At 42.4% G+C, this 24,196-nt stretch overlaps 1 protein-coding gene across 1 annotated transcript in view; it reads left to right on the plus strand.

The window, feature by feature from the left end:
- ANO6 (anoctamin 6) overlaps positions 1–24,196 on the plus strand; it is an 89,596-nt gene that overhangs the window by 43,604 nt on the left and 21,796 nt on the right. The window contains exons 10-14 of the mRNA XM_015409771.1: positions 2,186–2,246; positions 6,588–6,733; positions 17,054–17,131; positions 22,369–22,594; positions 23,414–23,583. Of these exons, the coding sequence (XP_015265257.1) occupies positions 2,186–2,246; positions 6,588–6,733; positions 17,054–17,131; positions 22,369–22,594; positions 23,414–23,583 (681 nt within the window). The remainder of the gene's footprint in view (positions 1–2,185; positions 2,247–6,587; positions 6,734–17,053; positions 17,132–22,368; positions 22,595–23,413; positions 23,584–24,196) is intronic.

The following is a 24,196-nucleotide window of genomic DNA, read 5'->3' on the forward strand; positions in this document are numbered from 1 at the left end:
GGCATCAGCCAGTTATTCCATGTCTACCTGCTTCCGTATAAGTTCCCTACATGTGTGTAGATGGATGACAATTAGTGCTCATGGGGCAGATGGAGGACAAATAGACTGTACATAATAAGCAGAGCAAGCAATGCGGAGAGGGGAAGGCTAAGATAAATAGCTCTCCGCTGCTTCAGCTATAGGCCTGTCCCATAACTTCCTTGACTACTTAACTTCAGCATCCAGTATTATCTTTCCATGCCAAGCCCACTCCAAGTTTTAAAATACATTTCTGTACTCCATGTGGATGCTCAGCTAAATAGTTGGCATAGTGAAGTATTCTGAGGCCCAAAAGCAATGTACCACCTGTGCTATGTATATCATTCACATCCTTACCTGCTTATGTGCAATGAAATGGTGGAAGGTTTGGGTTGTTGTTTTTTTAAAGACCAACCCAAGTGCCTTGGGGAGGAGCCAGGGTTTAGCTACCCTTTCCACCAAGAGGAGAGCTCATCACTGCTACCTGCAGCAACTTGCTTTTGTAGCATTCCACTGTTCCAAGCACTTTTTTTCTCCCACTACATCTCCAGTACCTGAAATGAGCTTGGCTGGAGGAAAAATGCTTCAACAATGAATTTGCAGATTTTGCTTCCTTGACCTACATGCTCCATTTTGTTTGAAAAAAATTCACTCCCCACCCACACATTTTTCCTGGAAGGGTGGACCTGTGGACAATGAGGATCTCCCCCATCACATCTCTTTTGGCCCACAGTAAAATGGATACTCTATGAACTTAAATTAATCTCATGTAGACCTGTGGGCCATGTCCTGAATGCGCTCTAGAGAGGAAGAGTTGGATGCTCCCCATGGCAAGGCTACCCTTGGCTCAGAAATACCTCCTTCTACTTAAAATGGGAGGCAACATTAAGGAAGCATATAATTTCCCTTAATTTTTAGATTTGCATATGAATAACAGTGTAAAAAAATTAAACAGATGGAACATTAATTCTCTAAAACCATTTTACTAACGAGACATAAAGTTATCATGCTTATTTTGTGATATACTGATCACATTGTTATTTTTATTCCTCTGATGGATGTCTGGATCCTTTGTTCATATGATAAGAGTACAGCATCTGGCACTGCTGATCTCAGGCATTACTTTTATGCAATTCCAAGCTGCTGCCATCACATGCGAAACATGTCATTTGAATCCTTTCTAAGGCAATTCATATATCTACTTGGGCTTTTTTGTTTTCTTTGTTTTAATATGTGACGTGATATTCCTAATGCTGAAATACTGTCTTGCTTCTTGAGATAGTCAGTTGGCTTAGAAATGGTGGTTGTGCCTTCTTTAATTCTATGCACAGCCCACTTGGTTATTTTCTACTGTGAGGGAGTTGATTTGTGGTACTTTTTTCTGATTCATAAAAATTGGGGAAATACTGGAAATCTAAAGCTGTTTCTTGCACCATAAAACTCAAAGCCCTTTTAGGTCTTCTCATATAGCAGAGGGTTGTACACAGCCATCTGATGATACCTTTTGGACTCCTAGGTAACAGATCATCAGTGTCATCTGCTGATCAGCTCCATATGAAGGAGACAGGAATAGGAAGTCCATGTTAAGAACTATCCCAACTGCTAGTCAGTGCTATAAGCTGATGATACTGACCATTGGTTTGACACTGTATTGGTGTGGGAATTTTGAATCCACAACCTGAAGTGCTGTATGTGGAGTTAACAATAGATTTTTGAATTTATTGTTGTTGGTTTGAATGTTTATGATAGGTGTAGAGCATGAAACTGTGAGTGTAAGCAGTATATCAATATTTTTATTAACAAACTAATGCTCCACTGCAACCATTTGTATGGCATAAGGGAAACTTTCTTTAGGCCCAGTATAAACTTGTAACACACCTGCATATGCAGTGCCTTTTCATACATATGACTTTATGAATCATGAATTGAAATGTTTGTTTTACTTCTGAACGATGTAAAAAGACCATATAATCTTAACAGGCTTGTGGCAGGCCGGGGTTGTCTGAACCCCTAAGTCCTTGAAATTGCTAAAGTGTACCAATTTAATCCCCCATGCTTGTGCTGTGCTAATGGAATTAGTGTAATTGTGTAAAACAATGATAAAAGAGTTTGCTCTTTTCCATTGTGGAAAAATAATTCTGCTTCATATTTTCTTAATGTTTTCCAGAAGCTGTGTATATTTGATAGCTTTGGAACACTAGTGTTTGCAGTATTTATGGGAGTATGGGGTAAGCTAATTTCATATTATTAATGGAGTTTTACTTAATTAATCCAATTCCAAGCACTGATGTTGGTTTCAAAATGTATCTATGTTTATAACATATTCCATTATACATATTCTGTTTTATTATGAAGCCATGATATAATTCATAAGCATCTCCCTAGAGATTTGCTTGAGAAAACTCACCAAGTAAAAACCACATAATGAAATTATGAAACAACAACATAAATATATTAATAATAAAACAAGCTAGGGTCATAAAATCATAAAATAGCATTCAGCAGCCTAAAATGATATTCATAAAAAACAGACCATAAAACATCTGGAAATTTCTGTATTTGGTAGAGTGTGCCTGAATGATAGGAGAAAGGCAAGCATATAAATATTTTAAGTAAATATAAGTAAATTCAGAAAAATTATTCAGAGTCTCTCAAAATCAACAAATTGAAAAAAGATTTTATTCTATAAACAGTCAAATAAGCTAGTATGACACCCCTGTGCATTCCCCTCACTCAGAGGCAAGGTTTTCCCTCTGTTTTTCTTTCCCTTTTGTGACTGAGCTGCCCTAGTTATATGTGTTCTTCATTTCTGAAGAATTCTAGCTGTCCCACCCTGTCTCAGTATAATATTTTGGCTTTTTTTCTCAGCTCAGGAACCTGAGGGAAGGAAAGGGAGCACCCTTTAACTTATACAACTTAAATGGCACTTGAGAAGTTTTAATACTCCCAATTAAGAAGAAAAAGAAGAGGTTGGATTTATACCCTGCCCTTCACTACCCAAAGGAGTCTCGGAGCGGCTTACAAACTCCTTTCCCTTCTGTTGTGGGAGGGCCCCACAACAGACACCCTGTGAGGTAGGTGGGGCTGAGAGAGCTCTGACAGAAACTGCTCTTTTTCAAGAACAGCTGTGCCAGAACTATGGCTTGCCCAAGGTCATCCAGCAGGTGCAAGTGGAGGAGTGGGGAATCAAACCTGGTTCTCCCAGATTAGAGTTCACACATTTAACCACTACACCAAACTGGCCACTTAACCACTACACCAAACTAACAAAATAGGGGAAAGGTAAGGTGAAATCAGGGGTAAAAATTTCTGAGGTTAACTCAGTATAGAAAACTGAGGTAACATCAGTACATGCACAGACATTAGTTCTTATGTGACAGGCTAATGAGAATTTCTTAAGCTTTTCAGTGACTTATCTTTATGTTGAGAGGCTTTTGTTGCAGTTTCCCCCCAAAACACTTCAGTATTAGGGGTGTGCAAAAAAATCATATTTTTCAGGTTTGGGTACACTGTACCTGAAAAGTATCAGTCTTTTCTGGTATTCCAAAATCTCGATTGACATTGGGATTCTGGAATTTTTTTGAAAAACCCATTTTCCCCCCCAGCTCCATTAGGTCCATAGAATCGATAGATAGGTCCCTGTAGAGTTGTTGGTCCCCATAGATTCGATTACTTGCTGAGTCGCACGGCCACCACTGCTGCTGCAGAGCTTGGATGAGAAGGCATTTAAAGAGACTTGTTTTTTTTACCTGCTCTGAGCCCTGTTCTACAGGGGGAGGCAGGCTATCAATCTAATAAATAAATAAAGGAAGTTTTTAACACCACCAGACCAGGGATCTCTGTATTCTTCAGACCTATTAATCTGTTTAGATTAGGTAGAGAAATCCTTCTCTCTCTAGAAGATCTATCCCCTTTCCTTGGCCCGAATGGGAGTCTCCATCTAACTACCCACTCATCCTTGCCAACTTTCCACAGTTCTCCTGTCTGTGTTAAACTGCTTTTAGTCAGGGCTGAATTCTGAATGAATTCTCCTCCTCAGCGTTCAACTCTAAAGTCTCTCTCGGTTCAGCTGATGTTGACCAATCAGATTGCTTGGAGCAGTCTGTCACTAAAGGCTATCTGTTTCTGTGAAGAATTAACTCTTCACAGTCCTTCAGCTGTTTGTACAACACTTCTAAGCTTTTAAAAAGTGCAGTTCATCACAGCTAGCACCTGGGGAAGTCTAAAAAATAACATGTACAGAACAGAGCAAATAAAAGTAAAAGCACAGTTTTTTGCTGTCTAAAACACAATACTTCAGGTGTTTTGCCCCTGGAGATGGACCATATTTCACACAGCAGGCATTTGGAAGAAGGCCTTTCTAGCCCATATTTCAAGGAGACCCTCAGAAGCAAGAAGTTTGCTCCTTCAGACTGCTCCTTCAGATTGGATGCAACATCATGGAGTTCTTTACAGCCAGTGCCTGTAGTGCAGAGTTCAAAAGAAGTGGGTGGTGTGCAGAAAGGTAGGTGTCAGGACAGAGACACAACAGAGCATAACTTTGAAATCTCCCACGCCAAGCAGCATATTACCTCAGCAGTGGGGGAAGGGCCTGAGCATGAGATGGAGAATCCACAGTCAGATTATTTCTCATGTGCACATATGTTTGGGAAAGTATGAGTAGAGCTTTCAGAAGATGGGATGTTGGTATGAATATCTCATCTCATATGTTATTTCCTCTGCATGGCTTCAGCAATAGGGCTGTAGAGTGCTACTTAAACCATGCAGGACAAAAATATATAAATTCCCAACATTTCTGTACATTTTGATATCACATTTCATCATGAATGTGCTCTACATATTATCTAGAATGTGCAGTAGGTTGCAGAAGTGTGAGGGTCATATCTATTTATTTTAATAATGAAAATATCTATACCCTTCCTTTCCCATTGTCCACAGTGGTTCAATGTTCCCTGCAAAGGCAAGCATAAACAAACATTGAACAGTTAAAAAGTTATAAGATTCTTGCACAAATACAAGAAAAAGCCACCAAATCTATTATTTGCCGACAATTATCCAGCCAGAAAAGCATCAGTTGCCCTCTCAAAGGCCCTTTTAAACAGAGTGGCTTAAAGGCCTTTGGAACAATACCAAGGTAGGGACCCTCCAATTTTTTATTTTAAATCCTGCATGCAGCCAACTAGAACATCAGAAAGGAAGCAGCTAAGAGACAGATCAAAGGCTTCTGGAATGATAACTCTTGTAATGATTCCTTCTTTCTTCATTGCAGTAGTTCATATGCTAGGCATGCAGCAGCTGTAAGCAATAGGGACATCTCGTGGTAAAAAAAAAGGTTTCCTTAATCAGAGTGTTCCCAGTGACTGACTAATGCTGCATGCGGTGGTCAAGGTAAAGCTGTTTACCCAGAAAGCATTTTATGTCACTTAACTGATCCTATTTACAAGGTCACTAAATGGCTTTAATCACTCCTACTTAATCATAGTACTGGCTCACCGGTGATTAAAATCAGTGCTGCACTGGAATTTAATTGCACTGAGAGATTGCCATTAACACTGTATCAAGGACAGTCTACAATAAGGTGCTGTTGTGACATTTAAAATAATATGTTGTAGAGTGGCAACATGTTTTTATAATTAAATACGTTTCATCCTCTTATACTTTAAAATGGACACAAATAATTCCCCACCCCCCCAAAAAACCCATCAGTATTGAATATAATCTAAAGGCTTTGAAATGATTTACTGAACTAGACCGGTGCTGCACAATTCCAAATACTTATTAATAATCATAATGTAAATATTGATAATGGATGCATGACATGGTCAAATAGCTTTAAGTCATGTCATGCATCAACAAACTACTTAACTATGCTAAATAGCTTCTGGCATTAAACAGCATATTAACTCTGATATGTGTTGTTGAACATTTTCATTGATCATTGGGACTCACAATAACCAAGATTTCACAGGCTTCTGTTATTTTAGCAAGTACTGTTTTAGAATAGATGGCATGCTCTTGACAACCCTGGAATCCTGGTTTCAAATCATGATTAAAAGATAACCAGGTAACTTTGCCCTTACCTGGATATCCCAGGATAGCCCAATCTCATCAGACCTTGGAAGCTAAGAGGGCCAGCCCTGAATGTCACTTGCATTAAAAACCATACGGGAACTTGATGATAAAAAAAGTTTTAACTTTAACCATAATTAAGAAGTGCCAACAAAAGTTGTAACCTTCATTAAGACCAGCGGGGAGGAGAATTTGTGCCAGAAAGTAGAGAGGCTTGGGCAGTTCCATGGTCTGATCCTGATCTCTTACCATGTTTAATGGGTCTGGAGCATTACATTTATATCAGGCTCATAAAATTTACTACAGTGTTACTTGTTTTCTGATTTCTGACTCATTACCAGATGTTGTGATTACAATTTCAGTCTTTCTGCAAAAATGAGGTTTGGAAACATGTACTTAAAAAGTATTTGGACTTTCAACTCTCTCTGTCTTCAGAACAGAAAATACTTAACATAGATAAACAATAATCTTGCTACAACTCTATCCTGTTTTTCCTTCAGTTACTTTATTTCTAGAGTTTTGGAAACGACGGCAAGCTGAATTGGAATATGAATGGGACACGGTGGAGTTCTTAGAGCAAGAAGAGCAAGTACGCCCAGAGTACGAGGCAAGATGCCATCGCATTATAGTGAACGAGATCACACAGGTGATGTATTTTTGTAAATATAAGAGAAAACTTTCTAATCAGAGAAATGAGGTCTAGTTCCTTGTTTATCAGTGGGCAAAACCAAATACCTTGAGTAGCACCTTTGATACAAACCTAGGAGGAGAAAGGAGCCAGCCTATAGCTTGGCCACAGAGTTCCATGTTTTGCATATACAAATTCCCCTCTTGGGTGAAAGGATCTAAAGGCCAAATGAAATAAGACACTGAGATATCTGTGATCAACCCCAGAAGCTGTTTTAAGGCCAAAGCAGCTGGCAAGGGGTGGAGCAGGGAGTTGGATCAGACTGGGGAACTGAGTGTTCGATCTTTGTCCCATACCATCCCCCTCTCCTCCTAAAGTGCCTCTCAGAGTTGCTATTTGTTCTACAGGCAACATACAGGTCCTTATATGTTTTCCCAGCAGATCAAATAGCAATGGGAGGGCATTTCAGTCAAGAAAAGAGTGTGTGGAGAGAGGGCCAAGCATCCCTGTCTTTCCCAGCACTGCTTCTGTAACCCAGTTTTTCCTCTTACCCTCTCCTCCAGCTATCTTGAAGGGGAAAAAACCCATGAAATTATCAGACTCAGGTTTGCCTTCTGATATGTTCTCAACTATGTCTTCTGCACCTGTAGTAATATCTACCTGAACTATGTAATACGCACCCCGCTCCTCTCCCCTCTCTTTGTTTTCCCCACTGTAGCAGATGTTCCTGCCGTTTGCTTATCGCTCACACCCGCTGACATTCCTGGTGGAAGGGAGGGTAGCTGTGGAAGGGAATGAATGTGTGTCAATGACTATAGTGTGGGGAGGCCCTCGGGAGTATTCTCATGGGAATGTCCTTGAAGAAGATAAGACTTTGAATGGCTAGTTGAACCATTGTATCTGTCTGGGTTCTTAGGATTGCTTATATTTGTGACTGTGTGATGTATGACCGGAATGTGGGTTTTAGTTATACCCCAGGGCCCCACTTTCTCCCCTCATTCCTGACAAAGCATTCATCTACTCAGCATCTCAAATCTCTGTAATAAACTTTCTTCTAAGTGTCAGCTAAGGCTGCCATGGGATGGAATGTGAGGGTTGCTCCTTTTGTCTCCCTCCTCCCTTCCACCCTTCTCCCTTCAGCTGCATGCTGATATCTGTCCATTGTCCTTGAAAGTTTTATTCTGCCTGCTCCTAGCTTTCCGCTGGGAATGTAACCGTTGCTTTTTGCCCACGTCTTCAGTTGCTTGCCTATTGGCTTTACTGTATCAGGGGGTCATGTATAAAGGGGGTATATCTGAAGGTTCAAATCATTAGCCCACCATTCCTGACACAAATATTCATGGTGTCCTGAGTACTAGCTCTCAATAAATTGAAACTTCTGAAGGAACGTTGTTGAGTGTCTTCACTGTGAAGCCTGACACTAAGAAGGCCTGTGTGGAGAGTGATTTGACTTGGAACCTGACAGATTGTCAGGAATCTCCATTTCTCCTATCCGACACCCCACCATCTTTATGGGGAACGGAGATGGAGACGGCAGAGCAGGGACCAGTACCGGGTCCGAACCTGAGTTGACTGGCCCTTACTCCCAGAAGCAGGAGAAGTCTACCGGGACGTGCCCTAAGAAGCAAGTGTTCTTCCAACCCCCTGATCGCTGGGACGATCCAGCCTGGTTGGGGGGTACCCCTAGTCTCCACGGTGCTAGAGGGCACGCCGAATGAGAACAATGGAGGGTTTCTCGTACGTTCCAGGATGATCCTGAGCTGGGACAGATGAGAGAAGAGTGGGAGGATGAGACATCTATGGAGAGGGGCCAGTCCAGCCTACGCTCGGATATGAAGGAGCTGAAGGAAGGTTTCCAATATCTGGTAAAGAACCTCCCCAAACTGGTGAAGGAGTTAATGGGGAAGGACATCACTGACACCTCAGAAGAGGAAGGTGAGAAAGAGGAGGAAGCTGAACCCCCTCCCTGGCCTGCCTCACATAAGCCCAGTATGGAGCGAGAACGGCCTTGAGATGCACTGGAAGCTACCTACGATGGGAGCCCTGCCAAAGAAGGCCAAGCTAGCCTTCTTTGCGGTCCATGTGCAAAAGATGCTGCGCGAGTGGGGTCACACGTTTACTTTGGATGAACAGCAGGTGGACTTCATTGGTTCCCACTTATGCGACTGAGCCGCTGACTGGCTTGTTGGCCTTTATTACGTCACGGTCCTGGAGTTGATGGATGTCGATGTTTTCATGCAAGCCCTCCACCATCAGTTTGAAGACCCCTTGGAGCTGGAGAAGGCAAGGACCCACTTGAGGGGCATTCATCAGGGCACCAAGTCAGTGCAAGAATATTCAGACGAGTTTAAGGCCACCACTGCGAAGCTTTTGGGGTGGACTGAGGAGATGCTCATTGAATTCTACAGAGCCAACCTCAACACTATCATCCTGGTGCAAGACAACCCCCTAACCCTAACGGGATGGATCCAGGTGGCGTACAAAGCAGAAAATTTCCATAATCGGGTAAAGTTATACCACCAGAAGACTCCAGGTCGAGGGGCAGGGGTTTTCCCCCCTTGGGGGACCAAGAACAGAACCTGAAAAAGGGGCTCTGCCTCTGATGTGGAAAACTGGGTCACTTTGCTGCCAACTGTTCCTGGATCAGATTCAACGACCCCAGTAGGTGGGACATCAAGAGAGAGGTGCCAAGTGAGAGGAAAGAGATATCGAAGTCTCCCTGCGCTCTACAGGTCGCTGAGTTCTTATAATCAGAGATGGCTTCTTCCAGCGAGGGTGACAAGCCTCAGGTGCAGGGAAAAGGCCAGGCCCTGCTGTGAGGGGTGGCAGCCAGCAGATCCCTGATTCCCCAGTGCATGAATCAGTGAGAAATGGCACTTCTTTATTTTTTTGTGGCTGTGACTTTATTAAACCACCAAGCCAATACTCAAATCCAGGTGAGGGCATTAATTGACTCAGGATGTTCTCAGGACCTCATTAGCCCCACTTTAGTTATGGGACTAGGATCCATGGTCCATGAGATGGGGGACCCAGTAGTCTTCACCCAGATGGACGGGACTGCCATGCAATCATGCAAGTTTCAAACTGTGGAACTACCGGTGGGGGTGTCGAGACACTGGGAACAAAGGGCTTTCATAGTGCACCCCACTGCCCAATTCCCCATGGTCTTAGATAGCCCCTGATTGGCAGCCCATGACCCCTATGTCCAATGGAGTAGAGGAACATTGACATTTTTAGACCCCAGTTGCAAGGAGCATCAGTGGAACCCAGTGTGGGGGGAGGAGCCCTGTCCAGCCCCTGCATGAGTTTGCCTGGCACAAGAGGAATTAAACGCCATTCCCCCGAAGTACAGAGACTTGGGGAGGGTGTTTGAGGAGGGGACTGTGCCATTGAAATATTACCAGGGCACAAAATGCCCAAGGGGAAGCTATATGATGTGAGTCCCCCGGAATGGGAGGAATTATGACGGTTCATTGATAAAAACTTTGAGCAGGCATTTATCCAACCCTCTACCTCCCCTTTTGTGGCTCCCATACTGTTCCGGAAGAAGAAGGATGGGGGTTTGAGACTGTGTACAGATTACCAGGGCTTGAATGCAGTGTCCATATCGAATGCCTACCCCTTGCCACTAATAAAGGATTTGCTAGCCGAGGCGGCTAAAGGGAAGTACTTCACGAAACTGGACCGCCGGGATGCATACTTTAGAGTGCGTATCCAAGAGGGGGACGAGTATAAAATGGTGTTTAACACCCCCCTGGGACAGTTTGAATATTTGGTGATGCCATTCGGCTTGGCGGGAGCCCCGGTGGTTTTCTTGGACCTAATTAATGAAGTGTTGCACAAGCACCTGTTCAAGGGGGTGGTTGTTTATCTGGATGACATGTTAATATACACGCAAGACCTGGATTCACACATGAAGTTGGTGCGCGAGGTGTTGACTGCACTATATGACAACCATCTGTTTGCTAAACTCTCTAAGTGCGAGTTCCACAAAACAGAGATTTTCTGGGGTACCGCAAAACCCAGCAGGGGCTGGAGATGGACCCCAAAAAGGTGCAGGACGTGGTGGGGTGGGAGCCCCCCAAAACAGCTTCAAAGCTTCTTAGGGTTTGTGAATTTTTACTGTGCCTTCATCCCTAAGTTTGCACAGGTGTTGCTGCCCCTGACTGACTTATTAAAAACTAAAGGGAAGGGGCCAGAAGCTACCAAAGGAGGAAGTAAGCTCAAATGGTCCCCCGAATGCCAATGGGCTTTCGATGAGTTAAAACTTTTATTAACTTCAGAGCCCATTTTACATTACCCCGATGAGAGTAAGGGGTTTATTGTCCAGGTGGATGCTTCTGATGTGGCAATGGGGGGGGGGGCGATTCTGCAATGGGTGAGGGTGGCAAACTGCACCCCGTTGCTTGTGTCTCAAAGAAATTTTCAGGGGCCAAATGTAACTGGGCAGTTTGGGACAAGGAAGCTGTGGCAGTAAAGTTGGCCCTTTTGGCTGGAGGGGGCATGGATACCTTTTGAGGTGTGGACTGACCGTAAGAACTTAGAGGCACTCAGAACCCACTGCCACTTAAACACTAAGCAGCTCAGGTGGACAGAATTCTTTTCCAAGTTTCAGTTCACCATCAAATATCTTTCCAGGAAGTCCAACTTTTTGGCCAATGCCCTCTCTTACCTACCCCAGCACGCAAGCCAATGGGATGAGGTCACCAATATGGTCTTCCACCCTGCCCAGTTGGGAGGGGCGGTGGTGATGTGCAGTAAGGCAAAAGCGGGGAGGGAGACGGAAGTTATGGACTGGCTGGAAAGTTTCAAAGCTGCTTTTTCATGTCAGGACCTAGAGGTGGTGGTGCGTGAAGGATTACAGCACCAGGAGAACAGAAGTTGATGCAAAGGGGGGAAGGTGTATGTACTTATCTCCCTGAGAGGAACTGTAATGGCATAAAGCCATGACAACAAACTGTCTGGGCACTTTGGGTTTTTAAAAACCTTATACCTATTGCAAAGGCAATGTTGGTGGCCAGGGTGGTGCAAAGATGTTTCTAAGTATGTAGCCACCTGCCAAACCTGTCTAATGAGTAAACAACAGGGGGGGTAAAGTACCTGAGCGACTCCACCCTTTGGAAACCCCTGAACGTCCTTGGTCGGTGATCTCCATGGATTTTATAACAAACCTACCAGAGAGTCAGGGAAGGACTGTGGTTTTGGTGGTGGTGGACCTGTTCTCAAAGCAAACTCATTTTGTACCTTGCAAGCAAATGTCCACCGCAAAGCAACTAGCCTCCCTGTTTTTGCAGCACATGATCAGATTACATGGTTTCCCAAAAAAGGTTATTTCCGACTGCGGGGCTCAATTCGTTGCTAAATTCTGGAAAGAGCTCTTAAAACTACTGGGCATAGAGTGGGGGCTGAGTAGCAGCTACCACCCCGAGACTGACAGACAGACTGAGTGCACAAATCAAATACTCGAGCAGGTGTTCAGGTGCTATGTGAACTATCAACAGGATAATTGGCTACCCCTTTTGCCATTTGCAGAATACAGCTACAATAATTCCTTTCATAGTTCCATTGGCATGAGCCCATTTAAGGCAGTACATAGATATGAGGGGGGGGGCCCTTCTCACGGTCAACCTCGCTGAACCTATCAAGGGTGATGCCCACCTATGGTGGTCGAATGTAACTAAAAACTGGGATATATTACAACAGTCCTTAGAAAAAGCCAAAGCAGATTACAAACATTATGCTGATGGAAAAAGGAGCCCCAAATGGGATTTAGCTCCAGGAGACTCTGTCTACGTGTCTACAAAGCACTTAAAAGGGCTACAACACCCCGAAGGAGATTAGGTTGGAAATACGTAGGCCCTTTTAAGGTGGTGTGTGTTATTAACAATGTAGCTGTAGAACTCGATCTCCCCAAAACATTACGTTACAGAAATCTGATCACCCAGTCTCTCACCTTGGGCATGTCTTGTTATAAAGTAGCTTCTTACAGCTCACCAGTTCCCTTTATCCATTCTCAGTCTTGAGCAGCTTTAAGACTCAGTCATGAAGATATAAAATTAGAATGTCTAAAAAAGCCATTACAGATAGTGCAGTCCTAAGCAGAGTTACACCCTGTTAAATCCATTGAAATTAACAGACCTAAATGGACGTCTCTGCTTAGGATTCCACTGTAGGTGATATCAGTTAATAAGGTGGATATCAAGGTTGCACTCAAGATGTCACAATGAGTGTGAATTCAAGGAAGTGATTTTTAGCACCTTCCCCTGCACCCCCATAATAGCTGGTGATGATGATTAGGAGACACACACACCCCAGAATAACATGGGATGCTGCAACAAGAAGTGGAAACTGTGCAAAGTCCAGCCCCTCATTCTTGCTTCGAGTATGGAGTGATGTGAATAACTCTTTAGGTTAGATATAGGCAATTCTGTAAAAAGAAAAGAAAGGAAGGAATGGCCATTCCTGCATAGTATATATTTTTAAATCACAGTTTATAATATAGCTATGAGAAAAGACAAAAACTGATAGAGCAGTTAATGACATAATAATTTTTTCATATTGAAATTAGTTTTCATCCCAGGAGGAAAGGCCATTCCAAAGGTGAAGTCTTACAGCCAATAAATAAGGCTCACTAACTATAACTTCTGGCTCAAAGGATGCATGTCCTAGCAAACTGTAATTTATATGTTGGAACACAAAGTGGAAGGTAGTTGGTTACGTGCCTTCCTGTAGCCCCCATCTGAAACCAATTGATTTGTATTTGCTAGAGTTAAAATGAACATATTCCTTACAGAGCTGGAAGTCAGCTGTCTTCATAACATATACCAGAATTGGCATAATAATTGCTGTAATTATTTTATAACTGGAGAGCATATCACACGATCAAAAGTTGGCTCAGTGGGGGGGGGGGAATAAAGCACTCTGAGCTTCCTTTATTTCTTTCATTCCATAGCCCAGTCCAATCACAATATGCTTAATCATGAGTAACATGTTCAGTGCTGAAGGCTGCACTGGAAATCTGTTGCAAGTCAGAAGTTGACAATTAATTTGAACACTGTCAAGTTCATGAACTTGGTGGATGCAAAAATGCTGTTGAAGAATATCTTGCATTGTATACCCCCCCAAAAAAGTATTCTCATTAAACTTGATACAGCCCTTTGGGAAAAAATAGATTTATTTTCTTTGTTGCTGATTCTTTAATAGCAAGCAGACATATTTATTGTATTTCAATCTCACCTACAGGAAAACACCTTTCAGGTCCCACTATGATGATCAGATATCTGATTCCTTATTATACATTGGTTGTAATCAACTTTCCACTTAAAGCAGTTGTTCTCAATTTGCCTCCATGTTGTGTTACACAATATCTAATATTAGTGGAAAAGTTTTGACACTGTATTATTTTCCCTCTTTCTTTCATGAGAAGGCCAATACTGTAGAAGGGATTGTTCTATAGTCATTTCAAATTGTGAGCATTTTCTTTGACATAAACTTATAGGCCTGTCACTTCTGGTCTACAAGCCCCATTAAAAATAATGTATGAACTAAAGCTGTAGTCCTAAGAATACTTATTCAAAAGAAATTCCTTTTGAGATAAATGAGATCTCTTTCCAAATAAACATGGCTAGGCTTGGGTTTAAGAATTGCTTATCACAGTATAATCTAATACACAGACGTTCTCAACTGTATATGAAGACAATATATTTTGTAATGTGGGAATTATTGCTTATGAGTGTAATCCTTAACAGAATTGCACCCTTCTGAGCCCATTGACTTCAATGGATTTAAAAGGTTTAAAATCTGTTTAGGATTGCATTGCAAGTGTCTGGGGAGGGGCCGTGGCTCAGTGCTAGGGTATCTGCTTGGTATGTAGAAGGTCTCAGGTTTAATTCCCTGCTTCTGTAACTCAAAGGATCAGGTTGTAGATTATAAGAAAGACCTCTCCCTGAGATCCTGGAGAGCCACTGTCAGTCTGGGTAAAAAATACTGACCTTGATGGATCAATGGTTTGATCAGTATATGGTAGTTTCATGTGGCCACTCCCGCACTGTCATTTTTGTCACTCGTTTGTCGCTATTGCTTCAGGGTTCCCCCCCCCCATGTGTTTCACTCTCTCTAGTAGTCCCAGAGGGAGCAAAACACAGGTGGAAACATGTTTTAAGTTATGCCCAGTTCTGCTTTCAGGCACTGGTATTGGTTCAAGAAGCCAGGCATGCACATCCATTCTCACATTACAAAATGCAAGCATCTACCTCCAGGATCCAAAGAGCCACTTTAGGTGTACCCAAGGGTTTGAGTATGAATGCCCAGTGGTTTTTTTTACTTTTTTCCCTTTAAGTAGTAGGTCCCTCTGCCATATCACAAAGTGCTTTTGAAGTTCACCACAAGTGATTTGCCACATGGGTACAACCAGCTGATGCTTCAGATGCTCAAGCCTAAAGCACTATTGGACATACCTAGTCAGAGACATAGTTCTTTAGATCCTAGCTCTTTGTATATGAAACTTAAATGTATGGCTGCTTTCAGAAATCACTTCTAACTGACATCAAACTGAGGTGAGCATGAACCAGGTTGCTGCTGGGCTTGTGTGCACACTTCATCCCCCACCCCTCCTGTGCAGAGAATCACAGTTAGAAAGTAATTTTAGTTACCCATTGGGTGCGTTCAGATACACCGTTTGATCTGGTGTCGTGACAGTTCAGCAACAGATTTTATATGCATGATCACACAGTCAAAACCTGCCTCCCATCCCCAGCTGTTGGTTTCCAGCTCAAAACTGCTTTAACCCGGAGTATTTTGTTACCAGGTCCCAAAGTGGTGTTTTCTCAGCTCTCCCATTTAAAGCCACATTTCCCCCCTGTGTGATCCCCCCCCCGGTTTCAAGCCACTTCCAGTTTAAACCCCCTCCCTGCTTGAAAGCTGCCCAAGGCTTCCACTTTTCGCCCGCCATTTTTTTTAGTGTCGCCGGTGCGCCCATAGGCGGAGCTCTGCTACCATGTTTAGAAAACTGAAATTTAAATGGTCACTTGTTTTAGAGTTTAGATGAGTTCAGGATCTCATGGAGGCCATTTTCAGGTCAAACGTTTAAAGGGAAGTCTTTTGTTCGCCCTGGTGGTTCTGCGTATGCGTCATAGTAGTTTCACACACACCCATTCTACAGATGAGCGCCTATGCGCATGGTGCAAACTGAGAAAAAAATTAAAACCCACCGATACACGCTCCCACATGTCGGTAGTGTACACGCCGGAGAACGATGTGACTGCGCGGTAAAGTGGGATAAGGGAGGTAAGTGTGATCGCGATTATCTAGATCAAATATAATCCGGTTCAAACTGGAGCAGTTTAACCCACTCTCAGCATGCCATCTGACAGCACCCATTATGTACAAATTCAGATAGTGCAGATTATCCAGAGTTAGTTCCTCTCCCCAAATTGGGAGTCTAAGCTTGAAGTAAACAGTGATTTAAAATTCTAGGAGGGCAGCTAACTTTGGTTAACCTATGCTCAGATAACTTGAGTTAGCTTCTGGAAGTCTCCACCTCAGAAAGGGGAGATAGCAGATAAAGTACATAGAGCTCAAATTTTACGGTCCTCTAACCTCAAATTTGAATCAACCTGGTTCCCGATATTTTCATTTCTTACTTCACGGGGCATATTGCCAATAAATACCTGTTACCAAAAATGGGTTCTGATGTAACATACTAAGAGTCGAAATTTAAAGGATGCTTTCGTTATTTGTTATTATTATCTCTGGGGCTTTAAGTTCAAAAATACCTGAATGATACTGTAACTCTTTTGTAGGAATGTCGAGTGTTTATTATTGGATTCTTTGCATGTTCTTGTTTGCTTTGTTATGAAAAATGAATAAAGAGAAATTTTTTTAAAAAAGAAAGGGGAGAATAGGGAGGATAAATCACACACACACAAGCTTGACATGAAGCTCAGATCATGCATTCCCTAGTTTGGCATTTGTATAAAAATGATATCTGAATACAGCCCACATTACTAACTTATGGTGCCATCCTAAGTATTCATTGGACTTAGAAGGGTGTGATTCTGCTTAGGATGGCACAGCTAGCCTCTGGACATTAGTTTCACCAGGATAAAATCAAGGAGGAGAGTACAACAGTGTAAGCCACTTTGGTTCCTACAGGGCAGAAAAGTGAGATAAATATCTGTTTAGATAAAAATGAAACATAAAGTATTCTAAGCTGGAAACAGATCAGAAAACCCAATTGTCATTGCTAATACTGAAAAATACTAAGTGAGTTAACTAGAGAATGTGGACCCATTTTAACTGACCTCCAAATAATCCTTTCTGAATGAACTTTCTTCACAGAAAGAAGAGCATGTCCCATATACAACCTGTGGAAAGTGTGTACGGATGACCTTCTGTACAAGTGCTGTCCTTTTCTGGGTAAATCACTACTGATGTTCATTGTCTATTTAATTTCATTAGCATTATAGATCGTGTAAAGAGCAAAAAAAGACAGATTATTTCTGTGTTACAGTCCTTTCACATTATTGTATTTTCTCTGAATGTACACGAAACATCGCCTTTGAAAAAAAAACATAATGGAAGTTTAACAACAAAAAAGGCTTTTAAACTAATCCTTAAAGCTTTTCATACAGACACTGTATGTGTGCATGTGTGTGTATTTCCCTGAATGCTTGGTTTTGGGGGGGGGGGGGGGGGGGGAGGACCATCTCCAAAAAGCCTTGGGAGGCTGTACAACAAAGTGGGAGGTTTGTGCCTTGTTACCATCTGTCTTGAAGACTGCAAAACCAAACATGCCCAAAGGAATAAGCTCCATTGAATTCACTACGATTTACTTCTGAGCAGGGGTCGTTTCGTAGAAAAAGAGCTAGGGGAACTCATTAGCATAACTCATTAGCATATGCCACACACCCTGACATCACCGGAAGTGTGTCATAAGGCCACACACCCCGCCCCCAACGGCCCCGGCCGCCACCGCCTGCCTTGCAGCTCCACTGCCGAGCCCCATGAGGGGCCCAGCGGTGGACCTGCAAGGCCGGTGGGAGTGCAAGGAAGCCCTGCGAAGGCCCTCCCTGGCCCCAGGCAGGCAGGGGTGGGGAGAGGCAGGGAGGAAGCAACTTACCCTCCCTCTTCTCCTGCCTCCTCCTGGCTGAATGAGGGCCGGAAGCGGGGCGGTCAGGAGCAGGGGGCGGGGCTTCGTCATGTGCCCCGCCCCCCGTACCTCACCCGGGGGAACTGCGATCCCCCGCGATCCCCCCCGAAATGACCTCTGCTTCTGAGTAACATGCTACTAGATGCGCAGGAGTCATAGTTTTTCCTTCTAAAACAGTACTACTCCTTTGCTTAGTCCAGACTCATTCCTTATTCTTGTCCCATTTCCTTTTACTATCTTGTAGGGAACTCCAGATGTCTTTGTACAGCTAGACTCACTCCTGATGGCTCTATTTCTGGCTTTGTGCCATCTGATTCTGGCTTGATTTCCTACCTTCTGAATCTCCTTCTTATCCTCCTAACACACCTTGTACATCCATTTTTAAGCTTGTTATTTTGGATTCTAGTTACATTTTCAAGGTAATTTAAAAATGTTTTCTGTGTATATATAAAAAAGTAATGTGTGTGTACAGGGGAAAAAATGTTTTCAACCATATTTAATAGGGGTACACATGCCAGGAAGTCAGAAATGGCAATGGCTTTCTGTCACATGATAGAAAACACACATTTGTCATTGATCAAAGGCTTCTCATTGAGGCCTTGTTTCACAGTCCTTTTGTGGTGGCTGGGTCAGAAAACAGCATGTAATGTGTGTGCATATAAACTCGTTATTCAGTTGCCATTTGCTTATGCAAAGCAGATACTTGCGTATACAAATCTGTTCTTAAGCAAATTTGTTTCAGGCATATAGGTCGTTGCTTGAAAATTTAGTCTCTTGCTCATTTTAGCTGCAGTTTTGATTAAATTTCATCTTACGTTCCATGAAAGCAAAGAGAGTTGTTTTGAAGACCAAACCACTCCCCCACCCTTACTTTTTTCTTATTTGTTGTGGTCATTTGGTTCAATATGTCACAGATGAATGGGCCTTCTTCAGCTTTTTCATTTAAGCTAAGAGAGCAAAGCTCAGAGCTCTTTAATGTTGTTTTAATTAAAAGTAAAAGTTAAAAGAAGCCAAGGCAACCGTGAAAAGAAAAGTAAGATGGTAGAGTATCCAAGGAAGCACGTTCACAAAACAAAAGTTTTACTATAACATTAGCCCAGAGCTTGGCCTACTATAGGCTGTTATCAATTTTTCCACTAACCCAAGCATGCTTTAGGTCACATTTTTGGGCTAAAATCCACTGCTCATAACCAAAAACAGATTTTGCATCTGAGAGTAGAGAATGGACACAGGTAATTTTGGTTGATTGCTAAAGAAGATGTTGGCTGGCTTTAAACGAGGATGACTTTAGATAAACCATTGCACCTGTGGTGATGACATGATATTCCAATGATTCAGAACTCCCAGTGGGTTGTCACAATGTCAACAGGTTTCTTCTGCCCTAACTTATCCCTTGAAACAGGTTGCCCCCAGCAGTTTTTCATTTGGTGGGGCTCCCAGTGGCAAAGGGGAGTGACGGGCGTGAGGGGATATGAAGGGGAAATGGCACTGATGTGGGCGGGGAGGTTCAGAAACCTGCCCATCCGTGTGGTGAGCCAAACTACTTTGACCACAATCTTCCTGGAAGGATTGTAGCAAAGCAGGTTTAAAGAAGAGACTGTCAAGGATGACAGAAATGATCATTGGTGCACAGTTGGGGAACAATATCGTGTGGACAGTAACAAAACAAAACCTTGCTCCTTTTTGGTCCCAGAATGGGACCAAACACTCTGTAGTGGAAGCAGCCATAGATTCTGATCTGAAAAAATCTCTCCTAATGAATTAGTTCGCCATGGGTATTATGTTAATGTGTGTGAAAGATTCTTTTCCATAGTGGGATAAAAACCCTTTGAAAAAAGATGCTGATGACAAGATCATCCTTCAGAGGCATGGGATTTTACTTTCTTGAAGCAAGAGTGTCATTCCTTCCCCTAAGTCCTTCATGTCTCACCTACCTTTATTATCAGGAGTATGTTGCCTTTGTCAGCATGTTCCTAGGAAAACTGAGAGTTTGAGAATATTTATTGAGTTTAACATGAAGTATAGTTAGAGTGACTTGAGTTAAAAGAATTAATGTTACAAAGAAACTTGCGGCCTGAGCAAGATATGAGCTAGAAGCCTGGGGAAAAACAAGTGAAACAAAGCAAAAGACAGATTTTAAATACTGAAACACAGATTTAAAAACCAAACTAAACCACCAGCCGTTCTTTTCTTCCAGCAGAGCATCAGATTCATGCATGGCTGCTTTGGAAGGAAAGGTACAGTTTCAGTTATTCTGCACTGCAGGAAGCATGACATTGCTGAATTGCACAGGTGCAGGGAATAGAGTTAGCTGTTTGTTTGCTTGCCTGGGGTATGTAGGTGAGTGGCAGCACTTCCTCCTGGCTTGCATTGGCTGGGGGGGGGGACCTGCTGTCTTAGTTTTCTCTCACTACTGTAACACATTTTCAGCAGAGGAAAGAAGGGAGCCAATGTGTTTTCATCATGTCTGCAGACTTGCTTCCGTATTAGTCAGGGGTCATTTCGTAGAAAAAGAGGTCCAGGAGCTCATTAGCATAACTTATTTGCATATGCCATGCCCCCTGACATCACTAGAAGTGTGTCAGAAGGCAACACCCACCGCTCAGGTTCCACTGGACTGTTTTGGATTACTAGCTATGGGGGGGGGGGACACGTAGATCTGCCCTCACAGAGGAGGGAGAACTTGTACCTGAAGGTGTGGGGGGGGGCTCTGCAACTTACCTGGTTACTTCTTGCTCCTTGTGGCCTGACTGAGGGCTGCTGGGAGCAGGGGATGGGGCTTGCTGCATGTGCCCACCCCCTGGGCTCCTTACTGCTGGAGCTCCGCTCCTGTGTGCTCCTGCAGGAAATGACCCCTGGCATTAGTCATTTTCTCGAGACGTAACGTGGTTCTTTCACTCAGTTAGTATGGAGAATCCAGATCAATGCTGTGCTGTATTCCTATATTTTTCTCTTTTTGTGTGTGCGTGCGTGTGTGCACTTGGAAGTCATGGTTGACTTCTGGCAACCATAATGGGGCTAGGATGTTTCAGAGAGATGGCTTGCTATTGTCTGCCTCTGTATCCCAGCCCTGGTGTTCCTTGGAGGTCTCCTTTCCATGTACTTGCCAGGGTCGGCCCTGCTTAGCTTCCGAGATCTGACAAGATCGGGCTTGCCAGGGCTGTCCAGGTCAGGGCGTATTCCTGTATTTTTAAGACAGACTTGTGTCAGTTTTTCTGTATTCAAATGCACTTGTAGCACATTATAGTTCAATGAACCTTCTCACAGTTGCCAAACTTTTAATTTATTGTTTGCATTCACAGTGCCATAGCATTATTGAATTGTATAGAATTACTGAATTCATTAACTGTTACCTGCTGGCAGACCCTTTAATTTCTTGTTTTCTTCCTGCAGTCCAATCAATTACACATTTGTTTGTTTTTTCATAAATTTATTTTGCTGATTATTGTAATTTTGCAGTCCTCATAATGGAAAATTTTAAAATTGAATGAGCTATTGTTTTAGCGCAAAAGAGAAATGAAGGACTCACTGGTGGGTCCTTCATTAGCAAATGGCTAATTAATACTGAAACCACTGATTAAAGGGCCTGCACAGAGGAAGCAGAAACTCCTTTCAAAGAAATGGTAAGACATTATGTAAGCACACTTTCAAGGGAAGTAGTCCCATTGAACCTAATCAGACATTTAAGTGCCAATATGGTGTGGTGGTTAGAATGTCAGACTAAGGTCTAGGAAACCCACATTCAGATCCCCCCTGTGCCATGGAAGTCCTTGTGGTGACCTTGGGCCAGTCACACACTCTCAGCCACAGGGTTGTTGTGAGGATAAGATGGAGGAGAGAAGAGTGATATAAACCGCTTTCTCCATTGGGGAGAAAGCAGAGTATAAATAAATATAATTTTCAGTAAACATATATATTTTTGTGTGTGAGAATAGGTATTATGGGATAATTATGGGAAATGCAGTGCTATATTAATGGCTATTTGGAATACAGTAATCCAGCTTTCAGCAACCTGTAGGATTCTGAGCAGAACTGTTTAGGATTGCTCTCTTGGAAACGAGGTCAAGAAGAGGAAGGAAAGGTTCAAGCCGTAAAGAAAATTAGTGAGAGAGGGAATTAATGATTATTTTTCATATGGAAGACTGTATACTATTTTTATTTATTTATTTCTTATATTTATAATCCGCCCTCCCCTCAAGCGGGCTCAGGGCGGCTCACACTGCCTGGCTCGGTGCTTGTGCTTTTTAAAACATGAAATGCTCCTCTTCTCTTACACATTTCTTTACATCTTTCTTATACCTTTTGCATTCCCCCCTTTCCACATGCCACCCGTGTCCTCATTGGGCTGCGTTTTGTTTTTGTTTTGCCTTTTTCACAATATGGATATTTTGGGTGGTTGTCTGGATTTTTCCCCATAGACAAAAATTAAATAAAGAGTTTTAAAAGACATGTATGTGCATATAGTATGTTAATTCAGATTATATTTGTTCTTTTTTGTCTTCAGATCTTGCTCATTATCGCCTCAGTGATTGGCATAATTGTGTACCGGCTCTCTGTGTTTCTGGTGTTTTCGGCAACACTCCCAAAACACGTTAATAGGACGGAAGCAATCCAGAAGTATCTAACTCCACAGGCAGCAACTTCAATCTCTGCTTCAGTCATCAGCTTCATAATCATTATGATTCTGAACATGATCTATGAGAAAGTAGCAATCATGATTACTGACTTTGGTAAGGTTATCAAGTAGCCCAACACACAAAATTTGCAGTGAAAAAAATCCTGATGAAATCTTATGCTTATAAATGGGAATGCTAGCAAATAGAGTACCTCCAACATGTATTTGAGGATTTTTTTCATCCTTGCAATGACTGTTAAGCATTTTAAAATGCAGTGTCTGTTATCAAAGAAATATGGCATTCATCTCCATGCCTAAGAAATTCTGGTGTAGCCAGCATGAAAGATCAATTGTTTACAGCAATATATTTACGAAACTGACAAAGCACAGAAGATTACTATAATAATTCCAGGTTTATAAAAATGGATCAGTACTGCATAACACATTCAATTGCATTACCTATTGTTTAGAGTAGCCATTTTCTTGTAAATAAATAGGAAAAGAACCATGGTTCTAAAGCTTTCTTTCCTTAGTAAATAGAGACACTATTGAAAACATGCTGTTTTTCTTCCCATCCAGGTCATTTATATTAAATAAACTGTCCTATTTTGGTACATCTAAAGTAGCAGTATTTCAATATTTTTTCGTTTGCATCACATCAAAATGTTATGTTCATTATGTATTGAATCTGCTGGAGGCATTTTTGCATTGAAAATTGCTGCTTGTTCGTGTGCAGAAGAGCAAAAATCACCCCCTCCCTTTTGTAACACATAATCATGGAATTAGCATAATAGCTACAGTATATTAGGCAACTCTAAATAATCTATGTTATAATGATGTAAATTGTATTCAAGGTTGCATGACGCATATGTATTTGTCTCCAAAGGTGTTCTCGGGTTAATAATTTCTCTCTTTCTCACCCCATAAACTTCAGAACTACCAAGGACGCAGACTGATTATGAAAACAGCCTAACCATGAAGATGTTCTTATTCCAGTTTGTCAACTATTATTCTTCATGCTTCTATATTGCATTTTTTAAGGGTAAATTTGTAGGTTACCCTGGTGACCCAGTTTATTGGCTTGGAAAATACAGAAACGAAGAGGTATGAATGAAGTGTTCATTGTGCGTGTGTCTCCCAATAACTAGCGGTATTAGGACTAAACTAGATGTTAGATGCAGGTAGCTTGCCTCAGTACCGTTTTTGAAATCAAAAGGAGCTTTGGGAGTAGATGGATTCTCTTCCGGGCTGCAGTGAGAGAGAAACCTCGCAGAGACAAATCCATGACTCCCATGGACAATGAGCACTGAAAAAGCAGTGCCCTAAGAGCCAGGGACCCTGGAACATGTCCCAAGTCTCCTTGCACCTAGGACACTGTTATGAATATGCACAGTGCCACCTTGGGCACAGGGATCTTGGGACCTGTATTTTCCAGGGAATTCAATGTCTGTATTATGTACATCCTGGAAAACGTGTTAAAGTATCTATGGGTCGCATCCAGACAGCTTTTTCACTCAATCTCACCCAGTTCTCTTCCCTACTACAACCCCTATCCTACATAGTGTTTTTCCATGATGGTCCCATAATCAACAGCATGGTCGTTTTGGTGGTCAAAGGAGACTCCAGCCTCCCTTTTCACCAGCCAAGACACTGATTGGATTCATCCCCCTGATGCTTAAGAGGCTGGCGTTTCAGTGTTCTAGGCCAACACAGAGAG

Source organism: Gekko japonicus, unplaced genomic scaffold (assembly GCF_001447785.1).
Source record: "Gekko japonicus isolate JY-2015 unplaced genomic scaffold, Gekko_japonicus_V1.1 scaffold4, whole genome shotgun sequence".
Taxonomy (NCBI): Eukaryota; Metazoa; Chordata; class Lepidosauria; order Squamata; family Gekkonidae; genus Gekko; species Gekko japonicus.